Consider the following 25,364-nt stretch of genomic DNA (forward strand, 5'->3'; position numbering starts at 1 on the left):
CATACCAGGACATGACAGGGGGGGAGCCACACACATACCAGGACAGCGACGGGGGTGCGGGGGGGAAGGAATGAGCCACACATAGTAGGACAGCGACGAGGGGGGGGGGCCACGCATGGCAGGACAGCGACGGGGGGGGGGGGGGGGATGAGCCACGCATAGCAAGACAGCGACGGGGGGAGCCATGCATAGCAGGACAGCGACGTGGGGGGGGGGGGGGCACGCATAGGACAGGGATGTGTGGACAATGCATGCCCGGCTTATACTCTATTCAATAAGCTTACCCAGTTTTCCGTAGCAAAATTAGGTGCCTCAGCTTATACTCGGGTCGGCTCATATTCGAGTATATCTCAATCCCTTCACTGGCTCCCCATTGCCCAGAGACTCCAGTACAAAACCCTAACCGTGACATACAAAGCCATCCACAACCAGTCTCCTCCATACATCTGTGACCTCGTCTCCCAGTACTTTCCTGCATGCAACCTCCGATCCTCACAAGATCTCCTTATCTACTCCCCTCTTATCTCCTCTTCCAACAATCGTATACAAGATTTACATAGTAACAGTTATTAACCCCTTCACCCCCAAGGGTGGTTTGCACGTTAATGACCAGGCCAATTTTTACAATTCTGACCACTGTCCCTTTATGAGGTTATAACTCTGGAACGCTTCAACGGATCTTGGCGATTCTGACAATGTTTTCTCGTGACATATTGTACTTCATGATAGTGGTAAAATTTCTTCGATATAACTTGCGTTTATTTGTGAAAAAAACGGATATTTGGCGAAAATTTTGAAAATTTCGCAATTTTCCAACTTTGAATTTTTATGCCCTTAAATCACAGACATGTCACGCAAAATACTTAATAAGTAACATTTCCCACATGTCTACTTTACATCAGCACAATTTTGGAACCAAATTTTTTTTTGTTAGGGAGTTATAAGGGTTAAAACTTGACCAGAAATTTCTCATTTTTACAACACCATTTTTTTTAGGGACCACATCTCATTTGAAGTCATTTTGAGGGGTCTATATGACAGAAAATACCCAAGTGTGACACCATTCTAAAAACTGCACCCCTCAAGGTGCTCAAAACCACATTCAAGAAATTTATTAACCCTTCAGGTGTTTCACAGGAATTTTTGGAATGTTTAAATAAAAATGAACATTTAACTTTTTTTCACACAAAATTTATTTCAGCTCCAATTTGTTTTATTTTACCAAGGGTAACAGGAGAAAATGGACCCCAAAAGTTGTTGTACAATTTGTCCTGAGTACGCTGATACCCCATATGTGGGGGTAAACCACTGTTTGGGCGCATGGCAGAGCTCGGAAGGAAAGGAGCGCCATTTGACTTTTCAATGCAAAATTGACTGGAATTGACATGGGACGCCATGTTGCGTTTGGAGAGCCCCTGATGTGCCTAAACATTGAAACCCCCCCACAAGTGACACCATTTTGGAAAGTAGACCCCCTAAGGAACTTATCTAGATGTGTGTTGAGCACTTTGACCCAACAAGTGCTTCACAGAAGTTTATAATGCAGAGCCGTGAAAATAAAAATTCCTCTTTTTTTTCACAGAAATGATATTTTAGCCCCCAGCTTTGTATTTTTACAAGGGTAACATAATAAATTGGACCCCAAAAGTTGTTGTCCAGTTTGTCCTGAGTACGCCGATACCCCATATGTGGGGGGGAACCACGGTTTGGGCGCACGGCAGAGCTCGGAAGGGAAGGAGCGCCATTTGGAATGCAGACTTAAATGGATTGGTCTGCAGGCGTCACGTTGCATTTGCAGAGCCCCTGATGTACCCAAACAGTAGAAACCCCCCACAAGTGACCCCAAATTGGAAACTAGACCTCCCAAGGAACTTATCTAGATGTGTTGTGAGAGCTTTGAACCCCCAAGTGTTTCACTACAGTTTACAACGCAGAGCCGTGAAAATAAAAAATCTTTTTTTTCCCACAAAACTTATTTTTTGGCCCCCAGTTTTGTATTTTCCCAAGGGTAACAGGAGAAATTGGACCCCAAAAGATGTTGTCCAATTTGTCCTGAGTACGCCAATACCCCATATGTTGGGATAAACCCCTGTTTGGGTACACGGGAGAGCTCTGAAGGGAAGGAGCACTGTTTTACTTTTTCAACGCAGAATTATCTGGAATTGAGATCGGACGCCATGTCCCGTTTGGAGAGCCCCTGATGTGCCTAAACAGTGGAAACCCCCCAATTATAACTGAAACCCTAATCCAAACACACCCCTTACCCTAATCCCAACGGTAACCCTAACCACACCCCTAACCCTGACACACCCCTAACCCTAATCCCAACCCTATTCCCAACCGTAAATGTAATCCAAACCCTAACCCTAACTTTAGCCCCAACCCTAACTGTAGCCTTAACCCTAGCCCCAACCCTAGCCCTAACCCTAATCCTAGCCCTAACCCTAGCAATAACCCTAACCCTAGCCCTAACCCTAGCAATAACCCTAGCCCTAACCCTAACCCTAGCCCTAACCCTAGCCCTAACCCTAATGGGAAAATGGAAATAAATACATTTTTTTTATTTTTTTATTTTTCCCTAACTAAGGGGGTGATGAAGGGGGGTTTGATTTACTTTTATAGCGGGTTATTTAGCGGATTTTTATGATTGGCAGCCGTCACACATTGAAAGACGCTTTTTATTGCAAAAAATATTTTTTGCGTTACCACATTTTGAGAGCTATAATTTTTCCATATTTGAGTCCACAGAGTCATGTGAGGTCTTGTTTTTTGCGGGACAAGTTGACGTTTTTATTGGTAACATTTTCGGGCACATGACATTTTTTGATCGCTTTTTATTCCGATTTTTGTGAGGCAGAATGATCAAAAACCAGCTATTCATGAATTTCTTTTGGGGGAGGCGTTTATACCGTTCCGCGTTTGGTAAAATTGATAAAGCAGTTTTATTCTTCAGGTCAGTACGATTACAGCGATACCTCATTTATATCATTTTTTTATGTTTTGGCGCTTTTATACGATAAAAGCTATTTTATAGAAAAAATAATTATTTTGGTATCGCTTTATTCTCAGGACTATGACTTTTTTATTTTTTTGCTGATGATGCTGTATGGTGGCTCGTTTTTTGCGGGACAAGATGACGTTTTCAGCGGTACCATGGTTATTTATATTTGTCTTTTTGATCGCATGTTATTCCACTTTTTGTTCGGCGGTATGGTAATAAAGCGTTGTTTTTTGCCTCTTTTTTCTCACGGTGTTTACTGAAGGGGTTAACTAGTGGGGCAGTTTTATAGGTTGGGTCGTTACGGACGCGGCGATACTAAATATGTGTACTTTTACTGTTTTTTTTTTTTATTTAGATAAAGAAATGCATTTATGGGAATAATATATATATTTTTTTTCTTTATTTAGGATTTTTTTTTTTATTTTTTTACACATGTGGGAAAAAAATGTTTTTTTACTTTTTTACTTTGTCCCAGGGGGGGACATTACAGATCAGTGATCTGACAGTGTGCACAGCACTCTGTCAGATCTGCGATCTGCTGTGCAGGGCTGCAGGCTTACCAGCGCCTGCTCTGAGCAGGCACTCGGTAAGCCACCTCCCTCCCTGCAGGACCCGGATGCCGCGGCCATCTTGGATCCGGGACCTGCGGCGAGGAGGGAGCTAGGAGACCCTCGGAGCAACGCGATCACATCGCGTTGCTCCGGGGGTCTCAGGGAAGCCCGCAGGGAGCCCCCTCCCTGCGCGATGCTTTCCTATACCGCCGGCACACCGCGATCATGTTTGATTGCAGTGTGCCGGGGGCGGTCTGTGACCGCTCCTGGCACATAGTGCCGGATGTCAGCTGCGATATGCAGCTGACACTCGGCCGCGATCGGCCGCGCTACCCCCGTGAGCGCGGCCGATCGCGTATGACGTACTATCCCGTCGGTGGTCATACGGGCCCACCCCACCTCGACGGGATAGTACGTCAAAAAGGGGTTAAGGTTGAAGGAAGACTAAGTCCATCTAGTTCAACCCATAGCCTAACCTAACATGCCCTAACATGTTGATCCAGAGGAAGGCAAAAAAAAACCATGTGGCAAAGAGTAAGCTCCACATTGGGGAAAAAAATTCCTTCCCGACTCCACCTACGGCAATCAGACTAGTTCCCTGGATCAACGCCCTATCAAGGAATCTAGTGTATATACCCTGTAACATTATACTTTTCCAGAAAGGTATCCAGTCCTCTCTTAAATTTAAGTAATTACTCACTCATTACAACATCATACGGCAGAGAGTTCCATAGTCTCACTGCTCTTACAGTAAAGAATCCGCGTCTGTTATGCTTAAACCTTCTTTCCTCCAGACGTAGAGGATGCCCCCTTGTCCCTGTCTATGATTAAAAAGATCATCAGAAAGGTCTTTGTACTGTCCCCTCATATATTTATACATTAACATAAGATCACCCCTTAGTCTTCGTTTTTCCAAACTAAATAGCCCCAAGTGTAATAACCTATCTTGGTATTGCAGACCCCCCAGTCCTCTAATAACCTTGGTCACTCTTCTCTGCACCCGCTCCAGTTCAGCTATGTCTTTCTTATACACCGGAGACCAGAACTGTGCACAGTATTCTAAGTGTGGTCGAACTAGTGACTTGTATAGAGGTAAAATTATGTTCTCCTCATGAGCATCTATGCCTCTTTTAATGCATCTCATTATTTTATTTGCCTTTGTAGCAGCTGCCTGACACTGGCCACTGAATATGAGTTTGTCATCCACCCATACACCCAGGTCTTTTTCATTGACGGTTTTGCCCAGAGTTTTAGAATTAAGCACATAGTTATACATCTTATTACTTCTACCCAAGTCCATGACCTTACATTTATCCCCATTAAAGCTCATTTGCCATTTATCAGCCCAAGCTTCTAGTTTACATAAATCTTGTAATATAAAATTGTCCTCCCCTGTATTGATTACCCTGCAGAGTTTAGGGTCATCTGCAAATATTGAAATTCTACTCTGAATGCCCCCTACAAGGTCATTAATAAATATGTTAAAAAGAAGAGGGCCCAATACTGACCCCTGTGGTACCCCACTGCTAACCGCGACCCAGTCCGAGTGTGCTCCATTAATAGCCACCCTTTGTTTCCTATCCGAGCCAGCTCTCAATCCACTTACACATTTTCCCCTATCCCCATTATTCTCATTTTATTTATCAACCTTTTGTGTGGCACTGTATCAAAAGCTTTTGAAAAGTCCATATACACTACATCTACTGGGTTCCCTTGGTCCAGTCCGGAACTTACCTCTTCATAGAAACTGATCAGATTAGTCTGACAGGAACGGTCCCTAGTAAACCCGTGTTGATACTGGGTCATGAGGTTATTCCTCTTCAGATACTCCAGTATAGCATCCCTTAGAATGCCCTCCAGGATTTTACCCACAGTAGAGGTTAAGCTTACTGGCCTATAATTTCCGAGTTCAGTTTTCGTCCCCTTTTTGAATATTGGCACCACATTTGCTATACGCCAGTCCTGTGGTACAGACCCTGTTATTATGGACTCTTTAAAGATTAAAAATAATGGTCTATCAATGACTGTACTTAGTTCCTGCAGCACTCGGGGGTGTATCCCATCCGGGCCCGGAGATTTGTCAATTTTAGTGATTTTTAGACGCCGCCGTACTTCCTGCTGGGTTAAGCAGGTGACATTTAATGGGGAATTTTTATCACTAGTCATATTGGCTGCCATGGGATTTTCTTTTGTATATACTGATGAAAAAAAGTAATCTAGCATATTGGCTTTTTCCTCATCCACCATTTCACCCAGACTATTTTTAAGGGGGCCAACACTATCATTTTTTAATTTCTTACTATTTATGTAGTTAAAGAATATTTTGGGATTATTTTTTTCTTTCTCTGGCAATGAGTCTCTCTGTCTCAGTCTTTGCTGCCTTGATTTGCTTTTTACAGAATTTAAAAATTCTGTAAATTTTTGTATTAATTTAGTGCCTCATCACTACCTACTTCCTTTAATTCTCTAAATGCTTTCTTTTTGTCACTTATTGCGCCCCTCACAGCTCTATTTAGCCATATTGGTTTCCTCCTATTTCTAGTATGTTTATTCCCATACGGTATATACTGTGCACAGGTCCTATCCAGGATGCTAATAAACGTCTCCCATTTTCTTTGTGTATTTTTATGTCTCAGGATATCGTCCCAGTTAATTGCACCAAGATAATCTTTCATCCGTTGGAAATTTGCCCTCCTGAAGTTTAGTGTCCTTGTCACCCCTCTACTACACATCTTATTAAAGGATACACGAAAACTTATTATTTTGTGATCACTATTCCCCAAGTGACCCCCAACCCTTATATTTGATATGCGGTCTGGCCTGTTGGTTAATATTAGGTCTAGCAGTGCCCCCCTCCTTGTTGGGTCCTGAACCAGTTGTGAAAGGTAATTGCCTCCCATAGTTGTCAAAAACCGATTACCTTTGCTGGAACTGCAGGTTTCTGTTCCCCAATCTATTTCAGGGTAGTTGAAGTCCCCCATAATAATGACTTCTCCTTGAGTCGCAGCTTCATCTATTTGCTTTACGAGGATATTCTCCATTGCTTCCATTATTTTTGGAGATTTATAACAAACCCCTATCAGTAATTTATTTTTTCCCCCTCCCCTTATCGCCACCCACAGGGACGCTACATTTTCATTAAATTCACCTATATATTATCACGCAGGATGGGTTTTAAGGATGATTTTACATACAGACACACCCCACACCCCCTCGCTTATCTGTACGGTCATTTCTGAAAAGGCTATAGCCCTGCAAGTTAACAGCCCAGTCATGGATCTCATCCAGCCATGTTTCAGATATCCCCACCATGTCATAATTATGCTCCAAAAACATTAGTTCTAATTCATCCATTTTGTTGGCGAGGCTTCTGGCATTAGTATACATGCACTTGATGTTCCTCTCTGTACCTCTATTCTTTCTTAAATTATTAGCTGTTCTAACCCCACCCCCCATGCCACCGCCACCCCCAACTTCCTTATTTGTGCCCAAATCTCTATCTGCACTATCTTCCCCTCTTATAAATTGAATACCCTCCCCCAATCCCTAGTTTAAACACTCCTCCAACCTTCTAGCCATTTTCTCCCCCAGCACAGCTGCACCTTCCCCATTGAGGTGCAGCCCGTCCCTAGCGTAGAGCCTGTAGCCAACTGAGAAGTCGGCCCAGTTCTGCAGGAACCCAAACCCCTCCTTCCTACACCAATTCTTGAGCCACTTATTAACCTCCCTAATCTCCCGTGCCTCTCTGGCGTGGCACATGGTACAGGCAGTATTTCGGAAAATACCACGTTGGAGGTCCTTGCTTTCAGCTTGCAGCCTAATTCACTGAAATCATCTTTAACCCCTTCACCCCCAAGGGTGGTTTGCACGTTAATGACCGGGCCAATTTTTACAATTCTGACCACTGTCCCTTTATGAGGTTATAACTCTGGAACCCTTCAACGGATCTTGGCGATTCAGACATTGTTTTCTCGTGACATATTGTACTTCATGACAGTGGTAAAATTTCTTCGATATAACTTGCGTTTATTTGTGAAAAAAACGAATATTTGGCGAAAATTTTGAAAATTTCGCAATTTTCCAACTTTGAATTTTTATGCCCTTAAATCACAGACATATGTCACGCAAAATACTTAATAAGTAACATTTCCCACATGTGTACTTTACATCAGCACAATTTTGGAACCAAAATTTTTTTTTGTGACGGAGTTATAAGGGTTAAAAGTTGACCAGCAATTTCTCATTTTTACAACACCATTTTTTTTTTTAGGGACCACATCTCATTTGAAGTCATTTTGACGGGTCTATATGATAGAAAATACCCAAGTGTGACACCATTCTAAAAACTGCACCCCTCAAGGTACTCAAAACCACTTTCAAAAAGTCTATTAACCCTTCAGGTGTTTCACAGGAATTTTTGGAATGTTTAAATAAAAATAAACATTTAACTTTTTTTCACACAAAATTTATTTCAGCTCCAATTTGTTTTATTTTACCAAGGGTAACAGGAGAAAATAGACCCCAAAATTTGTTGTACAATTTGTCCTGAGTACGCTGATACCCCATATGTGGGTGTAAACCATTGTTTGGGCTCAGGGCAGAGCTCGGAAGGGAAGGAGCGCCATTTGACTTTTCAATGCAAAATTGACTGGAATTGAGATGGGACGCCATGTTGCGTTTGGAGAGCCCCTGATGTGCCTAAACATTGAAACCCTGTACAAGTGACACCATTTTGGAAAGTAGACCCCTTAAGGAACTTATCTAGATGTGTGTTGAGCACTTTGACCCAACAAGTGCTTCACAGAAGTTTATAATGCAGAGCCGTAAAAATAAAAAATCATATTTTTTCACAAAAATGATCTTTTCGCCCCCATTTTTTTATTTCCCCAAGGGTATGAGAAGAAATTAGACCACAAAAGTTGTTGTGCAATTTGTCTTGAGTACGACGATACCCCATATGTGGGGGTAAACCACTGTTTGGGCGCATAGCAGAGCTCGGAAGGGAAGGAGCGCTATTTTACTTTTCAATGCAAAATTGACTGGAATTAAGATGGGATGCCATGTTGCGTTTGGAGAGCCCCTGATGTGCCTAAACATTAAAAACCCCCACAAGTGACACCATTTTGGAAAGTAGACCCCCTAAGGAACTTATCTAGATGTATTTTGATAGCTTTGAACCCCCAAGTGTTTCACTACAGTTTATAACGCAGAGCCGTGAAAATAAAAATTCTTTTTTTTTTCACAAAAATGATTTTTAGCCCCCAGTTTTGTATTTTCACAAGGGTATCAGGATAAATTGGACCCCAAAAGTTGTTGTCCAATTTGTCCTGAGTACGCTGATACCCCATATGTGGGGGGGGAACCACTGTTTGGGCGCATGACAGAGCTCGGAAGGGAAGGAGCGCCATTTGGAATGCAGACTTAAATGGATTGGTCTGCAGGCGTCACGTTGCATTTGCAGAGCCCCTGATGTACCCAAACAGTACAAACCCCCCACAAGTGACCCCATATCGGAAACGAGACCCCCCAAGGAACTTATCTAGATGTGTTGTGAGAACTTTGAACCCCCAAGTGTTTCACTACAGTTTACAACGCAGAGCCGTGAAAATAAAAAATCTTTTTTTTCCCACAAAACTTATTTTTTGGCCCCCAGTTTTGTATTTTCCCAAGGGTAGCAGGAGAACTTGGACCCCAAAAGATGATGTCCAATTTGTCCTGAGTACGCTGATACCCCATATGTTGGGGTAAACCCCTGTTTGGGCACACGGGAGAGCTCTGAAGGGAAGGAGCACTGTTTTACTTTTTCAACGCAGAATTGGCTGGAATTCAGATCGGATGCCATGTCCCGTTTGGAGAGCCCCTGATGTGCCTAAACAGTGGAAACCCCCCAATTATAACTGAAACCCTAATCCAAACACACCCCTTACCCTAATCCCAACAGTAACCCTAACCACTCCTCTAACCCAGACACACCCAACCCTATTCCCAACCGTAAATGTAATCCAAACCCCAACCCTAACTGTAGCCCTAACCCTAGCCCTAGCCCCAACCCTAGCCCCAGGCCCTAACCCCAGGCCCTAACCCCAGGCCCTAACCCCAGGCCCTAACGGGAAAATGGAAATAAATACATTTTTTAATTTTTTAATTTTTCCCTAACTAAGGGGGTGATGAAGGGGGGTTTGATTTACTTTTATAGCGGGTTTTTTAGCGGATTTTTATGATTGGCAGCCGTCACACACTGAAAGACGCTTTTCATTGCAAAAAATATTTTTTGCGTTACCACATTTTGAGAGCTGTAATTTTTCCATATTTGAGTCCACAGAGTCATGTGAGATCTTGTTTTTTGTGGGACGAGTTGACGTTTTTATTGGTAACATTTTCGGACACGTGACATTTTTTTATCGCTTTTTATTCCGATTTTTGTGAGGCAGAGTGATCAAAAACCAGCTATTCATGAATTTCTTTTGGGGGAGGCGTTTATACCGTTCCGCGTTTGGTAAAATTGATAAAGCAGTTTTATTCGTCGGGTCAGTACGATTACAGCGATATCTCATTTATATCATTTTTTTTATGTTTTGGCGCTTTTATACAATAAAAACTATTTTATAGAAAAAATAATTATTTTGGTATCGCTTTATTCTCAGGACTATAACTTTTTTATTTTTTTGCTGATGATGCTGTATGGTGGCTCGTTTTTTGCGGGACAAGATGACGTTTTCAGCGGTACCATGGTTATTTATATTTGTCTTTTTGATCGCGTGTTATTCCACTTTTTGTTCGGCGGTATGATAAAGCGTTTTTTGCCTCTTTTTTTTCTTACGGTGTTTACTGAAGGGGTTAACTAGTGGGGCAGTTTTATAGGTTGGGTCGTTACGGACGCGGCGATACTAAATATGTGTACTTTTATTGTTTTTTTTATTTTATTTAGCAAAAGAAATGTATTTATGGGAATAATATATATATATTTTTTTCTTTATTTAGGATATTTTTTTTATTTATTTTTTTTTACACACGTGGGGAATTTTTTTTTAACTTTTTTACTTTGTCCCAGGGGGGGACATCACAGGTCATTGATCTGGCAGTGTGCACAGCACTCTGCCAGATCTGCTGTGCAGGGCTGCAGGCTTACCAGCGCCTGCTCTGAGCAGACACTCAGTAAGCCACCTCCCTCCCTGCAGGACCCGGATGCCGCGGCCATCTTGGATCCGGGACCTGCGGCGAGGAGGGAGGTAGGAGACCCTCGGAGCAACGCGATCACATCGCGTTGCTCCGGGGGTCTCAGGGAAGCCCGCAGGGAGCCCACTCCCTGCGCGATGCTTCCCTATACCGCCGGTACACCGCGATCATGTTTGATCGCGGTGTGCCGGGGGTTAATGTGCCGGGGGCGGTCCGTGACCGCTCCTGGCACATAGTGCCGGATGTCAGCTGCGATATGCAGTTGACACCCGGCCGCGATCGGCCGCGCTCCCCCCGTGAGCGCGGCCAATCGCGTATGACGTACTATCCCGTCGGTGGTCATACGGGCCCACCCCACCTCGACGGGATAGTACGTCAGATGTCAGGAAGGGGTTAAGGGCCTTTCACCTACCTCTAACTTTGTCATTTGTGCCAATGTGCACCATGACCGCTGGGTCCTCACCAGCCCCTCCCAGTAATCTGTCCACCCGATCAGCGATGTGTCGGACTCGAGCGCCAGGTAGGCAGCAAACCGTTCGACGATCCCTGTCTTTGTGACAGATTGCCCTATCTGTTCCCCTAATAACTGAGTCCCCCACTACCAGTACCTGTTCTCTCGTGCATCACCCCTACTCTGGAACCCTCTACCACAACACAGACTCTCGCCTACCATCGAAACCTTCAAAAAGAGCCTGAAGACCCACCTCTTCCGACAAGCCTACAGCCTGCAGTAACCACCGATCCACCAAACCACTGCACAACCAGCTCTGACCTCACCTACTGTATTCTCACCCATCGCTTGTAGCTTATGAGCCTTCACGGGCAGGGTCCTCTCTCCTCCTGGACCAGTTGTGACTTGTATTGTTTAAGATTATTGTACTTGTTTTTATTATGTATACCCCTCCTCACATGTAAAGCACCATGGAATAAATGGCGCTATAACAATAAATAATAATAATAATAATAATAAATAATAATAAAGTATATACGGCACCAAAAAATAATTTGGAATAAATACCATTTAGATTCACAGGAACAAATGCTGCTTCCATTTCATGTTGCATACGTTACACAATAAATATTTTGATAAAAATAAATAAATTGCTATCCTTCCACATAAACATTACCCACGTCATCTGTATACAGCAATACATTTGTACATTTCAGCTGCTGCATGCAAATAGATATTCAGCCTGACTACAGGGAACGGTCACACATGACATCCGCTCTGCTGGAATTCACCTAAAGCTATGAAAAAAAATGGAAAATAATACCTTTAATTGATAAAAATGTGGCTCCGTTCATATAATCGTATGTTAACCTTTAGGCTACATTCCCAGGATGAGTGTTCAGCGAGTTTTAGATGTTTCAGAGTTTCTTGCACCTACTAGGTAGGTTAGGTTACTTGTGGGTTTTTCATTGTGTTCGAGTGCCTTTTTCACATGTTTTATGGCTTTTTTACGCTGAGGTTTGTGTCTCTTGTTGATGTGTCATGTTTTAAATAAAAGCAGCTTTGTTTTTTAATCCTGGTATTTGACAAAACTTAATTCATACAGTCATGTGTCAAATGCATACATTTTTTATATGTGTTTCCACTATGGAAACCAGGACTGTGGAGTCAGAGCCCATTTTGATGGAGTTGGAGTCATGGAATTTGAGGAGTAGAAGGTTTGGCTTACCGATTCCACAGCCCTGATGGAAATGCACTTAACAAAATGTGCATTTATTACTTGTGGATTTTCTACATCTAATGCAATCTAAGCGAGGAAATGTGCACATAAAGCTCAGCGTTTCCACAAAAAAAAATTGATAGTGTTGCGGATTCGAAACATGCACCGCAGGTCAGTTTACAACAGGTAAGAAGAAAAAAAAAAAAGAAGAAGAAGGACAGTGGGTATGAGAGGTCTATAAAGCCCAGCCACTTTGTTGGACAAAGCTGCGAAAATGTGAAGTACCAAAAACGCATTGTGGGGGCCCAGACTAAAAGCATTGGCCTCTTAACTTTTCTGACCCAAGCAGAAATACCCGCATTGCTTGTCCGTACTCAAGTTCAGATCCCCTACTGTTCAGAGATCGGTGGGGTAAATAGTGGACAGACGTGCAGCCACATCCATGGCAAATCAAGATGGCGTCTATCACGTACGTAGTCACACGACTGCTTCCCTGGTACTGCGTCTCCTGCACAGGTACTAAAAGCAATCATCACATACATACTGTATGTACGGACAGCAGAAGCTCCTGCTCAATGCGGAGCCTGGAAAGCCGTCAACAGATTACGCACAAGAGTGCCGCCATGTTGTACGTTCTAGTTGCCATCACAGTCCAGAGTTTACAGCTCTGATCCATGGGAAGCAATCAAGGCAATGGGGCACTTCCAGTATGTATTAGTGGGTGGGAATTTTTAGCGTTTTTTTGTTGTTGTTGCTTTTGCGTTTCAGGAGACAATTGGGAATTTATGCAGAATGATGTAATATCTGTTGCCCCCGATTCTTAGGTACTTTATCCTTATCTCAGTTTTACAATCAAGTCCGCTGAACTCTTACCCAACAATCTACAGCAAACAGCAGTGACCCTGCTCGTAGCCAAAGCTGAACTTTCCTCTGCACAAGATAGGGACAACAGTCATTTAACCTATACTTCTACAGAAAAAAAAATTACAGCTCCAAAACATGACCTTGACTTACAGTAAAGTCATTACCAACTATTCATTTTAAAACCCTACTATACACCAATTCAGCCATAAAATGAAGTAACATTAAAGGGGGTTGTCCATTGATCAGTGGGGGTCTGATCACTGGGACCTGCACTGATCGGCACAACGGGGAACCTTTATTCCCATCAGAATGTAGACAGTACATACGTTATCGCAATGTTTGGCTTTTTCCGACAGCCCCATAGGGAATGAATGTATCGGATAATGGCCAATCGACCTGCTGTTCCTTTTTTTGTATTGGCAGTAAAAAGTCCTCGTTCTGCCAATCGGTGAGGGTCCCCAGCAGTCAGCTACCCGCTGATCAATAAGTGGATCAGCGCCAACCATCTGGATAGGTGATAACTTGCTTTCACTGTACAATCTGTTAATTACCTTGTGACAATGCCATCAATCAAGCAATGGGATAAATAAGCCATCAAATAATCCATGAGTTCTTGAGCTTCAAAAGCTTGAAGAAAAAAAAAAATAAAAAAATGAATGGCGGTTACTACATTCACATACATCTGTGTGACATCCTCGTGCTGTCCGATTTTTTTCTAGGAGAGCACATTGACCTATAGAGATCCACTGATCCATTGAGATCAGTTTAAACAAAACAAAACACAGGTCAGTGTCTCCGTTCCACCAGACTGAGCGTTTCCTACTCGTATCTGTTTAGTGGATTAGACTCGGCCATTGAAGTCTACAGGGAACCATAAAGGTGTCGAAGATGAAACTAGGCAGACAGACTGTGTACTTAAGTTTTCCATCCAAGTTTCATCTGTTCTTATCCAATGCCTTGTTAAGAATCAAAGGGTAAAAAGTTCGGTCTGCCCAATTCAGTAAAAAACAAAACAAAAAAAACACGGAGGCTACGAGGATGACTGAGAAATAGCTCCGTTTGCTCCTGTCCGATGGTAACACGCACATGGGTGTGAGAATCTAGCCTGAGCTTGTGAGGTACTTTAATAAGGACCACATTTTGATGGCTAGGCAATTGGGTGAAGACATCTCCAAACATCGGGTCTCGTTGGATTTCCAAGGAATGCATTGGTTAGTACAAGGTACACTTCCCCTGACGAAGCTGCTGCGGCAGCGATACGCGTGGGGCTTCCTTCCACCCCCCACTCTGGCTTCTTTTGGCTATTCATGGCGATTATGCCAACTTCATCATTTTTTTTCAGACGCCTTCTTGTTCTCTTTTCCCCCTGAACCTGCCATATGATGATATGACGTATACCTCTGGGGGTCTTGTGATTCATCTAGCTGCCCTGACTATACAGGATTGTAGTGCCTGACTCTGGGATTGACGATCAGGTTGTATGTATGGGACCTTAAATTATGTATTATACAAGGGGTTTATTTAAAATTCTCCTGGTATAGGCTGGTCATATATTTACAAGAGGAGGAGAGTGTTGCTGCTATTGATAACACTACTTGTTATTTAGTACAGCGATGCTTTTTCATACTTTCCTTCTTGGTAGACTTACAAATATACATGGCACATGTATTATTCAGGAGTGGGGGTGTGGTTTTTGTATATTGCATGTTTTTAATTGCTTTTATGCATGTCCTTTGAGGTGATACAAATAAAGGTTTGGGATTTTTTACTTATATGTGGTTGTGCATGCCTTTTTAGACCAGTCTTCTTCTTGTGGTTACTTATAGGTATGGACTAAGCATTGCACCCCTTTTTCTGTGAATTGTTTCTAATTAACCAGAGTGCACCCTTTCTTGCTGATATACTGTGTATGTCCGGGATTGGCATCTGCACCGTCGCAGCTACAGCCACAAAATTTTGCACAGTCACACGTCTGGACCCTGAGAGCGTCATAGGCTATGTTGTGAGGCGAAATTTTCACCCCGCGCTTTCCAACTCACCAAACAATTTTGCCCCTATCTACATAATGGGGAAAAAGTGAAAGGAAAAGTGTGAGAGGATATAGAAACTGCCAGTTACAGACTATTTTTACCACAATAAAGCCTCATAAGAAAAGGAATCCCATGGCACGAATGTCAGCTGATGCGAGAAGAAAAGCTGCATTACGGGCCAATGAAAAATGTGAAGACCGAGAAACAAGGCTGACACACATGAGAACAGCAGCTGCTTCCTCAAGAGTAGTAGAAGATTACTTCACAGTACTTGGCCAATTTAGTTAAATCAGTGTGGAATATCTCTGGTGTTGAAATATATGTTGTGAAATGCTTCTATTAGCTTAGTTTTTGCCTTTTAATAATCACATTTCTATCTATTTGTTCTGTGGTTTTTGTGTGCAGACTATATTTTTGTTAACACATTCTATTTTGCTAACAGCAGTTATTAACCCGGGCGAAGCCGGGTAGTACCGCTAGTTCTAAATATTTTTCTATCTACTGGCTAACAAGGTACCAACATATATATTTTCCTGTATCATAGCGCCAAATAGAAGCCGAGATCTGCGTGGTATACATAAACAGTATGCTCCGATTATCGGTGGGAGAGTCCTATTTAATTATAACATCAATGATGTATAGATGCATATATACGCTTGTTTATCTCATGCACCTTATATTAGATGAATTGAATATCTGTACTGTCACACAAGTCAGAATGTATGGGTTTTAACCTTATGTTGTAAATTGCACAATGATTAGTACATGTTCTTCTGTATACTCCCCATGCACACTTATTCCACTGCTTCACTTGAACCGAAATGTCGTCTTGCCATATCGGCTAAAGAAAGTCCACTTGCTTTTGGTAAATATTGGAGGGCTGCCTACCTTTACTTACATTTGTCCACAGGTTAGAGGTTTTGTATGGGAGGCTTTGCACCTACACACTACATTTTGTAGTGTGATGTTCCAATTTTTTATTTTTGGAGAAAAAAAAAGAAATATAAAAAATATACACATACATACGCATAGTGTAAACAGAACACGAGAGGAGTCACCGCACATAATACTGTAGAAGGGCCGCACTCCGGTAATGTCCATCCCTGCCCGATAACGACCCCCTCACCACGAGCACGGCAGCGCTCCGCACACCGGTATGTCGGCACATTTTCGGATATAAGGACACAGGAGGAGACGAGGGCAGAGGAGTGCGTGATAATTCTCCCCAAACCATAAAGAAGGCTACTTTACTGAGCGGGAAGGAGCAGGTTTCCATGGTAACCAGACAGTTGGATAAAAGCGGCAGATCTGGGGCATGCAGCAGATAATTAAAGACTTCTATTAAAAAAAAAAAAAAAAGGTGGAAAAATAAAAAAAAGATTTTAAATATCAGCGCTCCGTGTTGCGTGCAAACGCAGATAACCTTTAATCAGCAGCATCCAACAAAACAAATTAATGACAGTGTGATGTAGCGCATCATTCGGAGAAATCGTACCCTCGAGCATCAGGCTCTGCAGCCGGAAAGGGGAGAAAAGTCAAGTAGTCCCAAAGACTGCCGGGAGAGCCCGTCTGGGGCCTCAAGTATCACTGACCAAATGGACAGGACGTTCATCTCCATACATCTGGTCACACCCCGGGGGGACTGCAGCGGTCATCAACCAGATGAAAATGGTCACACGTCATACTGGCATGACATCCCTAGAGCTGGTAAACAGGCTGGCGTGGGACAAAGCGAGGGATTGGAAAGGAAATATTCCTTTTGTTATTTTATAATGATTATTAGCTCTTGGGAAAATTCAATGTGTTGGGAAACCTCAATATGTAGTTTAAAAGAGGTTTTATTAAGTTTGGAAGTTATTCCCCATCCTTAGGGTAGGGGGATAATATCCCAATCGCTGGGTGTCCAACTACTGGGTTTCCCATTAATCCAGATAACCTGGGCTCTGAGGAGCCCTGTGTGAATGGATCAGTGGAGGTCCTAGAGGTTGGATCCCCAGCGATCAGAAACTTATAGATAATCACTTCAAAAACTTGAGACAACCCCCTTTAAAGTGATTCGGATCTTCTAGTAGTTGACCAAAAAGACTAAACAAATGGTTAGACTTTCTCTGCATACATCTTCCACTTAAGCAGTGACCATAATATCGAAGCTTCTGTATGGAGAAATTGTACCACTTGGACCTACAGTCAGAAGCCGGTCATAAATCAGATCTCCTGCTTTGCACTGAGGGGCAACACCCCGAAACACGAGTCTACAAAAGTCATGTGGCAAGACTACCATAATTAAAGGGTCAATATTGACGTTTACGATTGCCACTTACAATAGGTGGCGCTACACTTCAAGACTTCATCCTGTCTGAAAAGACAATTTACACTGTTATACACACTCATAGCGAGTACTTAATGGACAAGATTCACTTTCTAGGAAAAAAAAAATTCACAGCTTCTCACCGGCAAGTCATTCCGAACATCAAAAGAAAAACCGTAACTCATCCGAGTAATAAACTACACCTTATCAGATCCAATGTATTTAGACCTTCATTGGCCGGCAGGTGAATGCGGGCCGTTGAGGTTATGAACATTGAGAAACTGTAGATGAGGACAATTTCCGATAAGACCATAATCTTAGAAAGCGCGGGCATCATCAGATTGTCACCTACAATACACAGATTAGGTAGTGAGCAAATCCTACTCATGTGTAATCCTCGTCCTGATCTAGAAGACTGGACAACTGGGATAATCTGCATAGCTCACGCCCTAACAAGGAGGACAATCGCGGCTCTGAGGAACGTAGAGAAGACGGGCACCATTACAGGCCTGTAGGCATCGGGAGCACTTGCAATACACCACACACTGCTCCATGCCAACATCTCATTCTTCACAGATTCTTATATGGCTCTCGTAGCTCAAACACAGACCAGGCTTCCATTCTATGGCCAAGCCCAGACAGTCACATTTGACCCAAATTAAACAGAAGAATGGCAATCCCATGCCATCCTGCTTTATGGTAATCTTACTATGGTGAGAGTTACCGCCATAAATCTCTAAGCCAATATCTGGAGTTGTATTTTGGATTAAGAGCTACTGTTACTCCTTTACAAGAGGAGCTGGTAAGATTACAGCCCATTTATAGCTAGAAATTGCAGACTGGATGCTCACTAAACAAATAAATCTTAAAAAAAAAAAAATCCAGTTGTATAAAAGCTTACATGGAATACAAGTGCAAGACTGATTTTCTATAGAAAGACAAATTACTGTGACTCCCGAGGTTTGGCAGAGGGCGGTGGAGGGGCTGGGACAAACAAAACATTTCTCATCATATGGGTGGCATTATACATGCTATAATTAATTACTTAAAAGGGAGTTCTGAGTTTAAAAATGTATCCCCTTATCCATAGGGGATAACTTTCTGAACGCTGGGGGTCTGACAGCCATGGCCACCACTGATCCCAAGAACAGAGGCTGGATAGAACAGAGGCCGATCATGTGGACTACCGCTCCATTCACTCTTTATGGGAGTGCTGGAGATTGCCGAGCGGCATGCTCAGCTGATGTTTGGTGCTCCTATTAGAATAAATGGAGAGGCATGGCACATCATCAACTTCTGCTCCATTCAGCCAGAGATCTTTAAAGTGCCAGTTCTTGGGATTGGTGGGTGGTGAGTGCAGTCAGAACCCCAACAATTGGAAAAGTTATCCCTTATCCTTTGGATGAGACATCATTTTCAAACTTGAGAACCCCCCTTTAAGCCCTTGGTTTGCTACCAGTTGCAAATTAGTCCATAATCTCAATTCTATCCTTATGACAAGACAATAGTAAGAGAATCTCTACCCATCAACCTTACCGGTAGAGTGAAGAAGGTTGTGTGTTTTGGTTCCTCCTCGTACTTCCCATCGGTTGAGTTTGTGGATTCCATTGCCTTAGATGAGGGATTCCGACCAATGCCCATCGCTGGAGCAGTGTCCACTTCTGTCTTGCCTCGGCTACGCCTGGCTCAAGGGAAATTTCCAACAATAGTGTCTTCTTGTGTTAAGGGAATGTGGTCTCAGGGATCAGAGAGATGCGTCTGCCTCCCTAAGCATCCGGACTGATGAGAACAGCGTGGACGGTCTTCAAAGATACCTGGATGTCCCAATAAAACAAAAGAGTTAAAAGCTGATTTTGTACTACTAGAAGGGGAAAAGGAAGCACATTTTCAGGGGAATGAGTCAGGTGACCCTAGAGCACACTGTAGAATGGGTCAGAGGACTTACAGGAAAAGTCACCATACATATCAAGCTAATTTCTGGACACCCAACAGACAATTTGGAAATTTGCACCCTTGTGGTTCTCTACAAGTGTCAGTCTTAACCCATTATCTACCAATGTCCTTTTATTGGGACGCCTAATCTTTAGCATCTAGCAACTAAGATTTTATAATTTTTATAATTACGTCCAATTTGTTGTGTTGTGTTTGTAAAATGAATGTTTTCAAAATAGGAAATCATGTCATTGTCATTTTTAATTGAATATTGGGACCACCTTTTCTGAAAAATCCGTACTTGAAAAAAATTTAGCAAATTAATGTTTCTGATTCATTAGGACCCAAATCATTAAAAATCTGTCATTAAAAAAAAAATAATGAAAATTGCTAATTTGGCAAGTACTGGGTTAACCACTTTCACCAGCAGGCAACTATTCTCCATCCTACAGAAGCTATTCGAGTATGTGTGGACACCATGCCCACTGCCAATCTGTCCTGAAAAGTCCCTTGGGAACATGGTCACCAGTCGAGGTACTGAGCAGTCAATATATGAAGCAATTACTTAATATTTACCGTAAGTATATCTTAGCATTATAGGATACAGGGTGTAACTTATATAACCTCCTGTCCACACAGGACAGAAAAAAGAAAAAAAAAAATCTGCTGTAGAGATTCCTGCAAACTCCTAGATGCCTACAGCAAGTTTGGGCACCCCTGATCCAAATTACTTTTCATTGAGCTGCTCGCCGGATAAGACAGACATTCAGAAAGATTTAGCAGACTTTGTAGTTATGGTGCATTGAACAGAAAAACCAGACACCAGCACAAATATGACTTTCATGGGAAAGAAAAAAAAAAAAAAAAAAAGAAAACTCCTCAGGCGTCAGAATTGTGCTAAAGAACATCTAACCAAGCCCGATACCGATGAGGTTAAAATAGAACTCAATGGCCACAATGATGAAAAAGGTATGTGTGGAGAAAAAAAGGGCACAGAATTTAAGGAAAAGAACATCTCGCCAACCATTAAGCATGGGGGTGGGTCAACCATGCCAACCATTAAGCATGGGGGTGGGTCAACCATGCCAACCATTAAGCATGGGGGTGGGTCAACCATGCCAACCATTAAGCATGGGGGTGGGTCAACCATGCTTTGGGATTGTGTTGCAGCCAATAGCAGAAGGAACATTTCTCGGGTAGAGGGAAGAATGGATCAACGGAATTTCAACAAATTCTTCAGCAAACATAACACCATGTATAAAAAAAGCTAAACTTGAAAAGAGGACGGCTTCTGCAAATGCATAATTATGAGTGATGAGCGAGCATGCTTGGGGGTTATCTGAGCATCTTGGGCATGCTTGAGTAAAATGTCAGACTCTCTGCGGCTGCATGTTTCGTGGCTGCTAGGAAATTCCCACATGTGTGGCCGCTCACCAACAGCTGTGAATCATGCAGGGGACTCGTGTTATTTGAGTATCTTGGGCGTGCTCGAGTAATATGTTCGATAGCCAAGCATGCTCATCACGAATAATGATCCTAAACACACGTCAACATCCACAATACACTACCTCAAAAGGTGCAAGCTGAAGGTTTTACAATGGCCCTCACATGCCCCTGATCTGGTCATTGAAAATCTCTGGCTAGACCTCAAAATAGCAGTGCATGCAAGACAACCCAATGATCTCACAGAGCTGGAAGAATTTTCCAAGGAAGAATGGATGAAAATCTCTCAAACAAGGCTACAAAAAGCATTTACAAGCTGTGATACTTTCATTAGGGGTGCTACTAGGCATTAGTCATGCAGGGTGCCCAAACTTTTTATTCAGTTCATTTTGCAAATTTCAAAATGTAAGGAAAAAAAAGAGAAAAAAAATAGTTTTTATTGTAACATGCAGATGAGACTTTTAAGAAATTAATCCAAACTAAATTCCACTGTGGATTTTTCACCTGCAAATCTAGAGACGGAAAATCTGTAGCATTTCCTCTCCGTGTGGACGTACCCTTAAGGCTGCTATCCTGGTTTTAACCACTAACCATAAATTAATTAATTCTTTGAAACCTAGGCTTGGACGTAATGACATAAGTATCGTAATTAATGTGGTTATAACCAGCCTCACCCTAAATGATGTGCATTGGTAATTATTAACCCCAGAAGAGCCGACATTACTGAGGGGGCCGAATATTGATTTACGTTACTGATTCCTCAGGAATGATTCATTGTTGCTGCAATCATTGCATCATTACTACATTATAGATCACCGTCTCCAGGGAACACAGAAAAATCCTATTTATAAATAAGTCTCCGTTCTTCAGGACGAGTAACGTGAGACTAGAAGCATGAGGCAGCAGCTTCTATACGGTGATCGGGGATGTACAAGACGCAGGGCGTTACCCGAGCCTCATACCTTCACCTAGTCGCACAAAAGAATCACCTTAATCCTACTTTATTCCCATGTCAGGACTCAGGTGTTCATACATGTTGTGGATTGGCCAAATAAGAGGTTTCATTGTGATCCTAAATATATTCTAAATACTGGAAAATTACACTTATTAACCCTGTAACCACAGAAACAGGCATACGGCCATTATTTTGGAACTGGGGGGTTAGTATCTGGACTTTCTATGAGGCATGGGTTCTTGACGCACATGGGAGTTACATCCAAGATCAGTCATGAACCAGTCTGGAGAGAAGTGGCCAAAACTGGCAACCTAGAGCAATGTCAACACACTGCGAAGGTAAAGCCAACAGGCGCTTTGCTAAATATATATCATCCACCCCATAAGGTTAAATGGGTAGCCCAGTGTCAGCAACAACACCAAGTGATAATTTATTGATCAGTGGGGGTCCTACCGCACACCTTTCGGCAGAACGGGAAACTGTTTCCCAAAAGGGACACTATTAAAGGGAATCTGTCACCCCCTGGATGATTTCTATACATTACCATGGGCATACAGGTAATTGAAAGGTTAAACCAGTCTTACTTGTATGCCTCATAGCTGCGGTGTAGCCATCGAGAAATTTATAATCTTTTAGGTTAATGATTTCTTCCAGGCTCCAGACCCCAACCGATCAATAAGTTAACACCTGTCCTGGAAATGACAACTTGTTTGCACCATACAACCCTATCTCAGTGGATCTAGAATGGTGAAAAAAAAAAAAAACACCACTTTTACAAATGAGTAAGTTGGGTAAAGTAGCCACCCCTCAAAACCTCTCTTCAGCTGGAATCAAACTTGAGGTTTTTGAAGCAGTTTTTCCAATCAAAGCCAGAAGTTGACATACACATACATATACATATCCACATAGTGGATCTATGAACTGAATACTTCCTAGCATGTACTAGCCCCGTAAGGGTATACTTAGGAATCAGATGTATATGGACTCCCGGTTATAATTTTGGGGCACGGTGCATAGATGGAATTTGTTATAGTGCTCCAATTTTAATCCTGTTTTATCTTTTGATTATTCCAGTGATATCTTCACGCCTAGCAACTGGCATGTAATTTTCAGCCTGCCGGAGGATGGGATATAACCATATGGAGGATGGAATATTTATAAGGCTACGTTCACATTTGCGTTGTGCGCCGCAGCGTCGGCGCCGCAGCGCACAACGCAAACAAAAACGCGGCAAAACGCACGCTAAAACGCTGCGTTTTGCGCCGCATGCGTCGTTTTTGGCCGAAAGTTGGACGCAAAAAAAATGCAACTTGATGCGTTTCTAGCGTCCAACGCTTGCGGCCATGCGGCGCAAAACGCAGCACAACGCATGTCCATGCGCCCCCATGTTAAATATAGGGGCGCATGACGCATGCGGCGACGCTGCGGCGCCCGACGCTGCGGCGCTGACCGCAAATGTTAACGTAGCCTAAAAAAGTTTTTTTTCCTTTTCTTTTATTTATTTTTTCTTAATTAATTTAATATGTAATGAGTTGACTGTCGGACGGTAGCAACGATCTACTCCATCAATAAAACAAGTGCATAGTAAAAGTTAGTTGTGTATGAAAGTTTATTGTACAAAATAGGTAGATACTAGGCAAGAGGTATACCCACTTATATGGATCCTCTAATATTGATGTTGTGGTCTGGAAGGGCAACACATTGATGTGGAGGTCCATTGGCAAACGGAGACAGCCTGAGTAAGGTGCCGGCCGGTATGTCAGAGTGGAAGTTAATATGATAGATAGATAGATAGATAGATAGATAGATAGATAGATAGATAGATAGATAGATAGATAGATAGATAGATAGATAGATAGATAGATAGATAGATAATGTGATTTTCTGGATTTTTGTTTTTTTTTTTATCATTTTATTTGCATATTCTGGTGGAAAAGAAGTATTTGGTCAGAAACAAAATTTCATCTCAATACTTTGTAATATATCCTTTGTTGGCAATGACAGAGGTCAAACGTTTTCTGTAAGTCTTCACAAGGTTGCCACACACTGTTGTTGGTATGTTGGCCCATTCCTCCATGCAGATCTCCTCTAGAGCAGTGATGTTTTTGGCTTTTCGCTTGGCAACACGGACTTTCAACTCCCTCCAAAGGTTTTCTATAGGGTTGAGATCTGGAGACTGGCTAGGCCACTCCAGGACCTTGAAATACTTCTTACGAAGCCACTCCTTCGTTGCCCTGGCGGTGTGCTTTGGATCATTGTCATGTTGAAAGACCCAGCCACGTTTCATCTTCAATGCCCTTGCTGATGGAAGGAGGTTTGCACTCAAAATCTCACGATACATGGCCCCATTCATTCTTTCATGTACCCGGATCAGTCGTCCTGGCCCCTTTGCAGAGAAACAGCCCCAAAGCATGATGTTTCCACCACCATGCTTTACGGTAGGTATGGTGTTTGATGGATGCAACTCAGTATTCTTTTTCCTCCAAACACGACAAGTTGTGTTTCTACCAAACAGTTCCAGTTTGGTTTCATCAGACCATAGGACATTCTCCCAAAACTCCTCTGGATCATCCAAATGCTCTCTAGCAAACTTCAGACGGGCCCGGACATGTACTGGCTTAAGCAGTGGGACACGTCTGGCACTGCAGGATCTGAGTCCATGGTGGCGTAGTGTGTTACTTATGGTAGGCCTTGTTACATTGGTCCCAGCTCTCTGCAGTTCATTCACTAGGTCCCCCCGCCTGGTTCTGGGATTTTTGCTCACCGTTCTTGTGATCATTCTGACCCCACGGGGTGGGATTTTGCGTGGAGCCCCAGATCGAAGGAGATTATCAGTGGTCTTGAATGTCTTCCATTTTCTAATTCTTGCTCCCACTGTTGATTTCTTCACTCCAAGCTGGTTGGCTATTGCAGATTCAGTCTTCCCAGCCTGGTGCAGGGCTACAATTTTGTTTCTGGTGTCCTTTGACAGCTCTTTGGTCTTCACCATAGTGGAGTTTGGAGTCAGTCTGTTTGAGGGTGTGCACAGGTGTCTTTTTATACTGATAACAAGTTTAAACAGGTGCCATTACTACAGGTAATGAGTGGAGGAAAGAGGAGACTCTTAAAAGAAGAAGTTACAGGTCTGCGAGAGCCAGAAATCTTGATTGTTTGTTTCTGACCAAATACTTATTTTCCACCATAATATGCAAATAAAATGATAAAAAAACAGACAGTGATTTTCTGGATTTTTATTTCTCAGTTTGTCTCCCATAGTTGAGGTCTACCTATGATGTAAATTACAGACGCCTCTCATCTTTTTAAGTGGTGGAACTTGCACTATTGCTGACTGACTAAATAATTTTTTGCCCCACTGTGTATATGTGTATGTATGTATATATATATATATATATATATATATATATATATATATATATATATATATATATATATAT

The 25,364-nt window shown here is 42.5% G+C and overlaps 1 protein-coding gene across 2 annotated transcripts in view; it reads right to left on the minus strand.

The window, feature by feature from the left end:
• The window catches only part of SLC23A2 (solute carrier family 23 member 2), a 128,513-nt gene that overhangs the window by 69,838 nt on the left and 33,311 nt on the right, over positions 1-25,364 (minus strand). For both annotated transcript variants that reach the window (XM_077263036.1, XM_077263037.1), the window contains exon 2: positions 19,137-19,414. In XM_077263036.1, the coding sequence (XP_077119151.1) occupies positions 19,137-19,241 (105 nt within the window). In that variant the 5' untranslated portion in view covers positions 19,242-19,414. The remainder of the gene's footprint in view (positions 1-19,136; positions 19,415-25,364) is intronic.

The sequence above is a fragment of the Ranitomeya variabilis genome, chromosome 5 (genome assembly GCF_051348905.1).
Source record: "Ranitomeya variabilis isolate aRanVar5 chromosome 5, aRanVar5.hap1, whole genome shotgun sequence".
NCBI lineage: Eukaryota > Metazoa > Chordata > Amphibia > Anura > Dendrobatidae > Ranitomeya > Ranitomeya variabilis.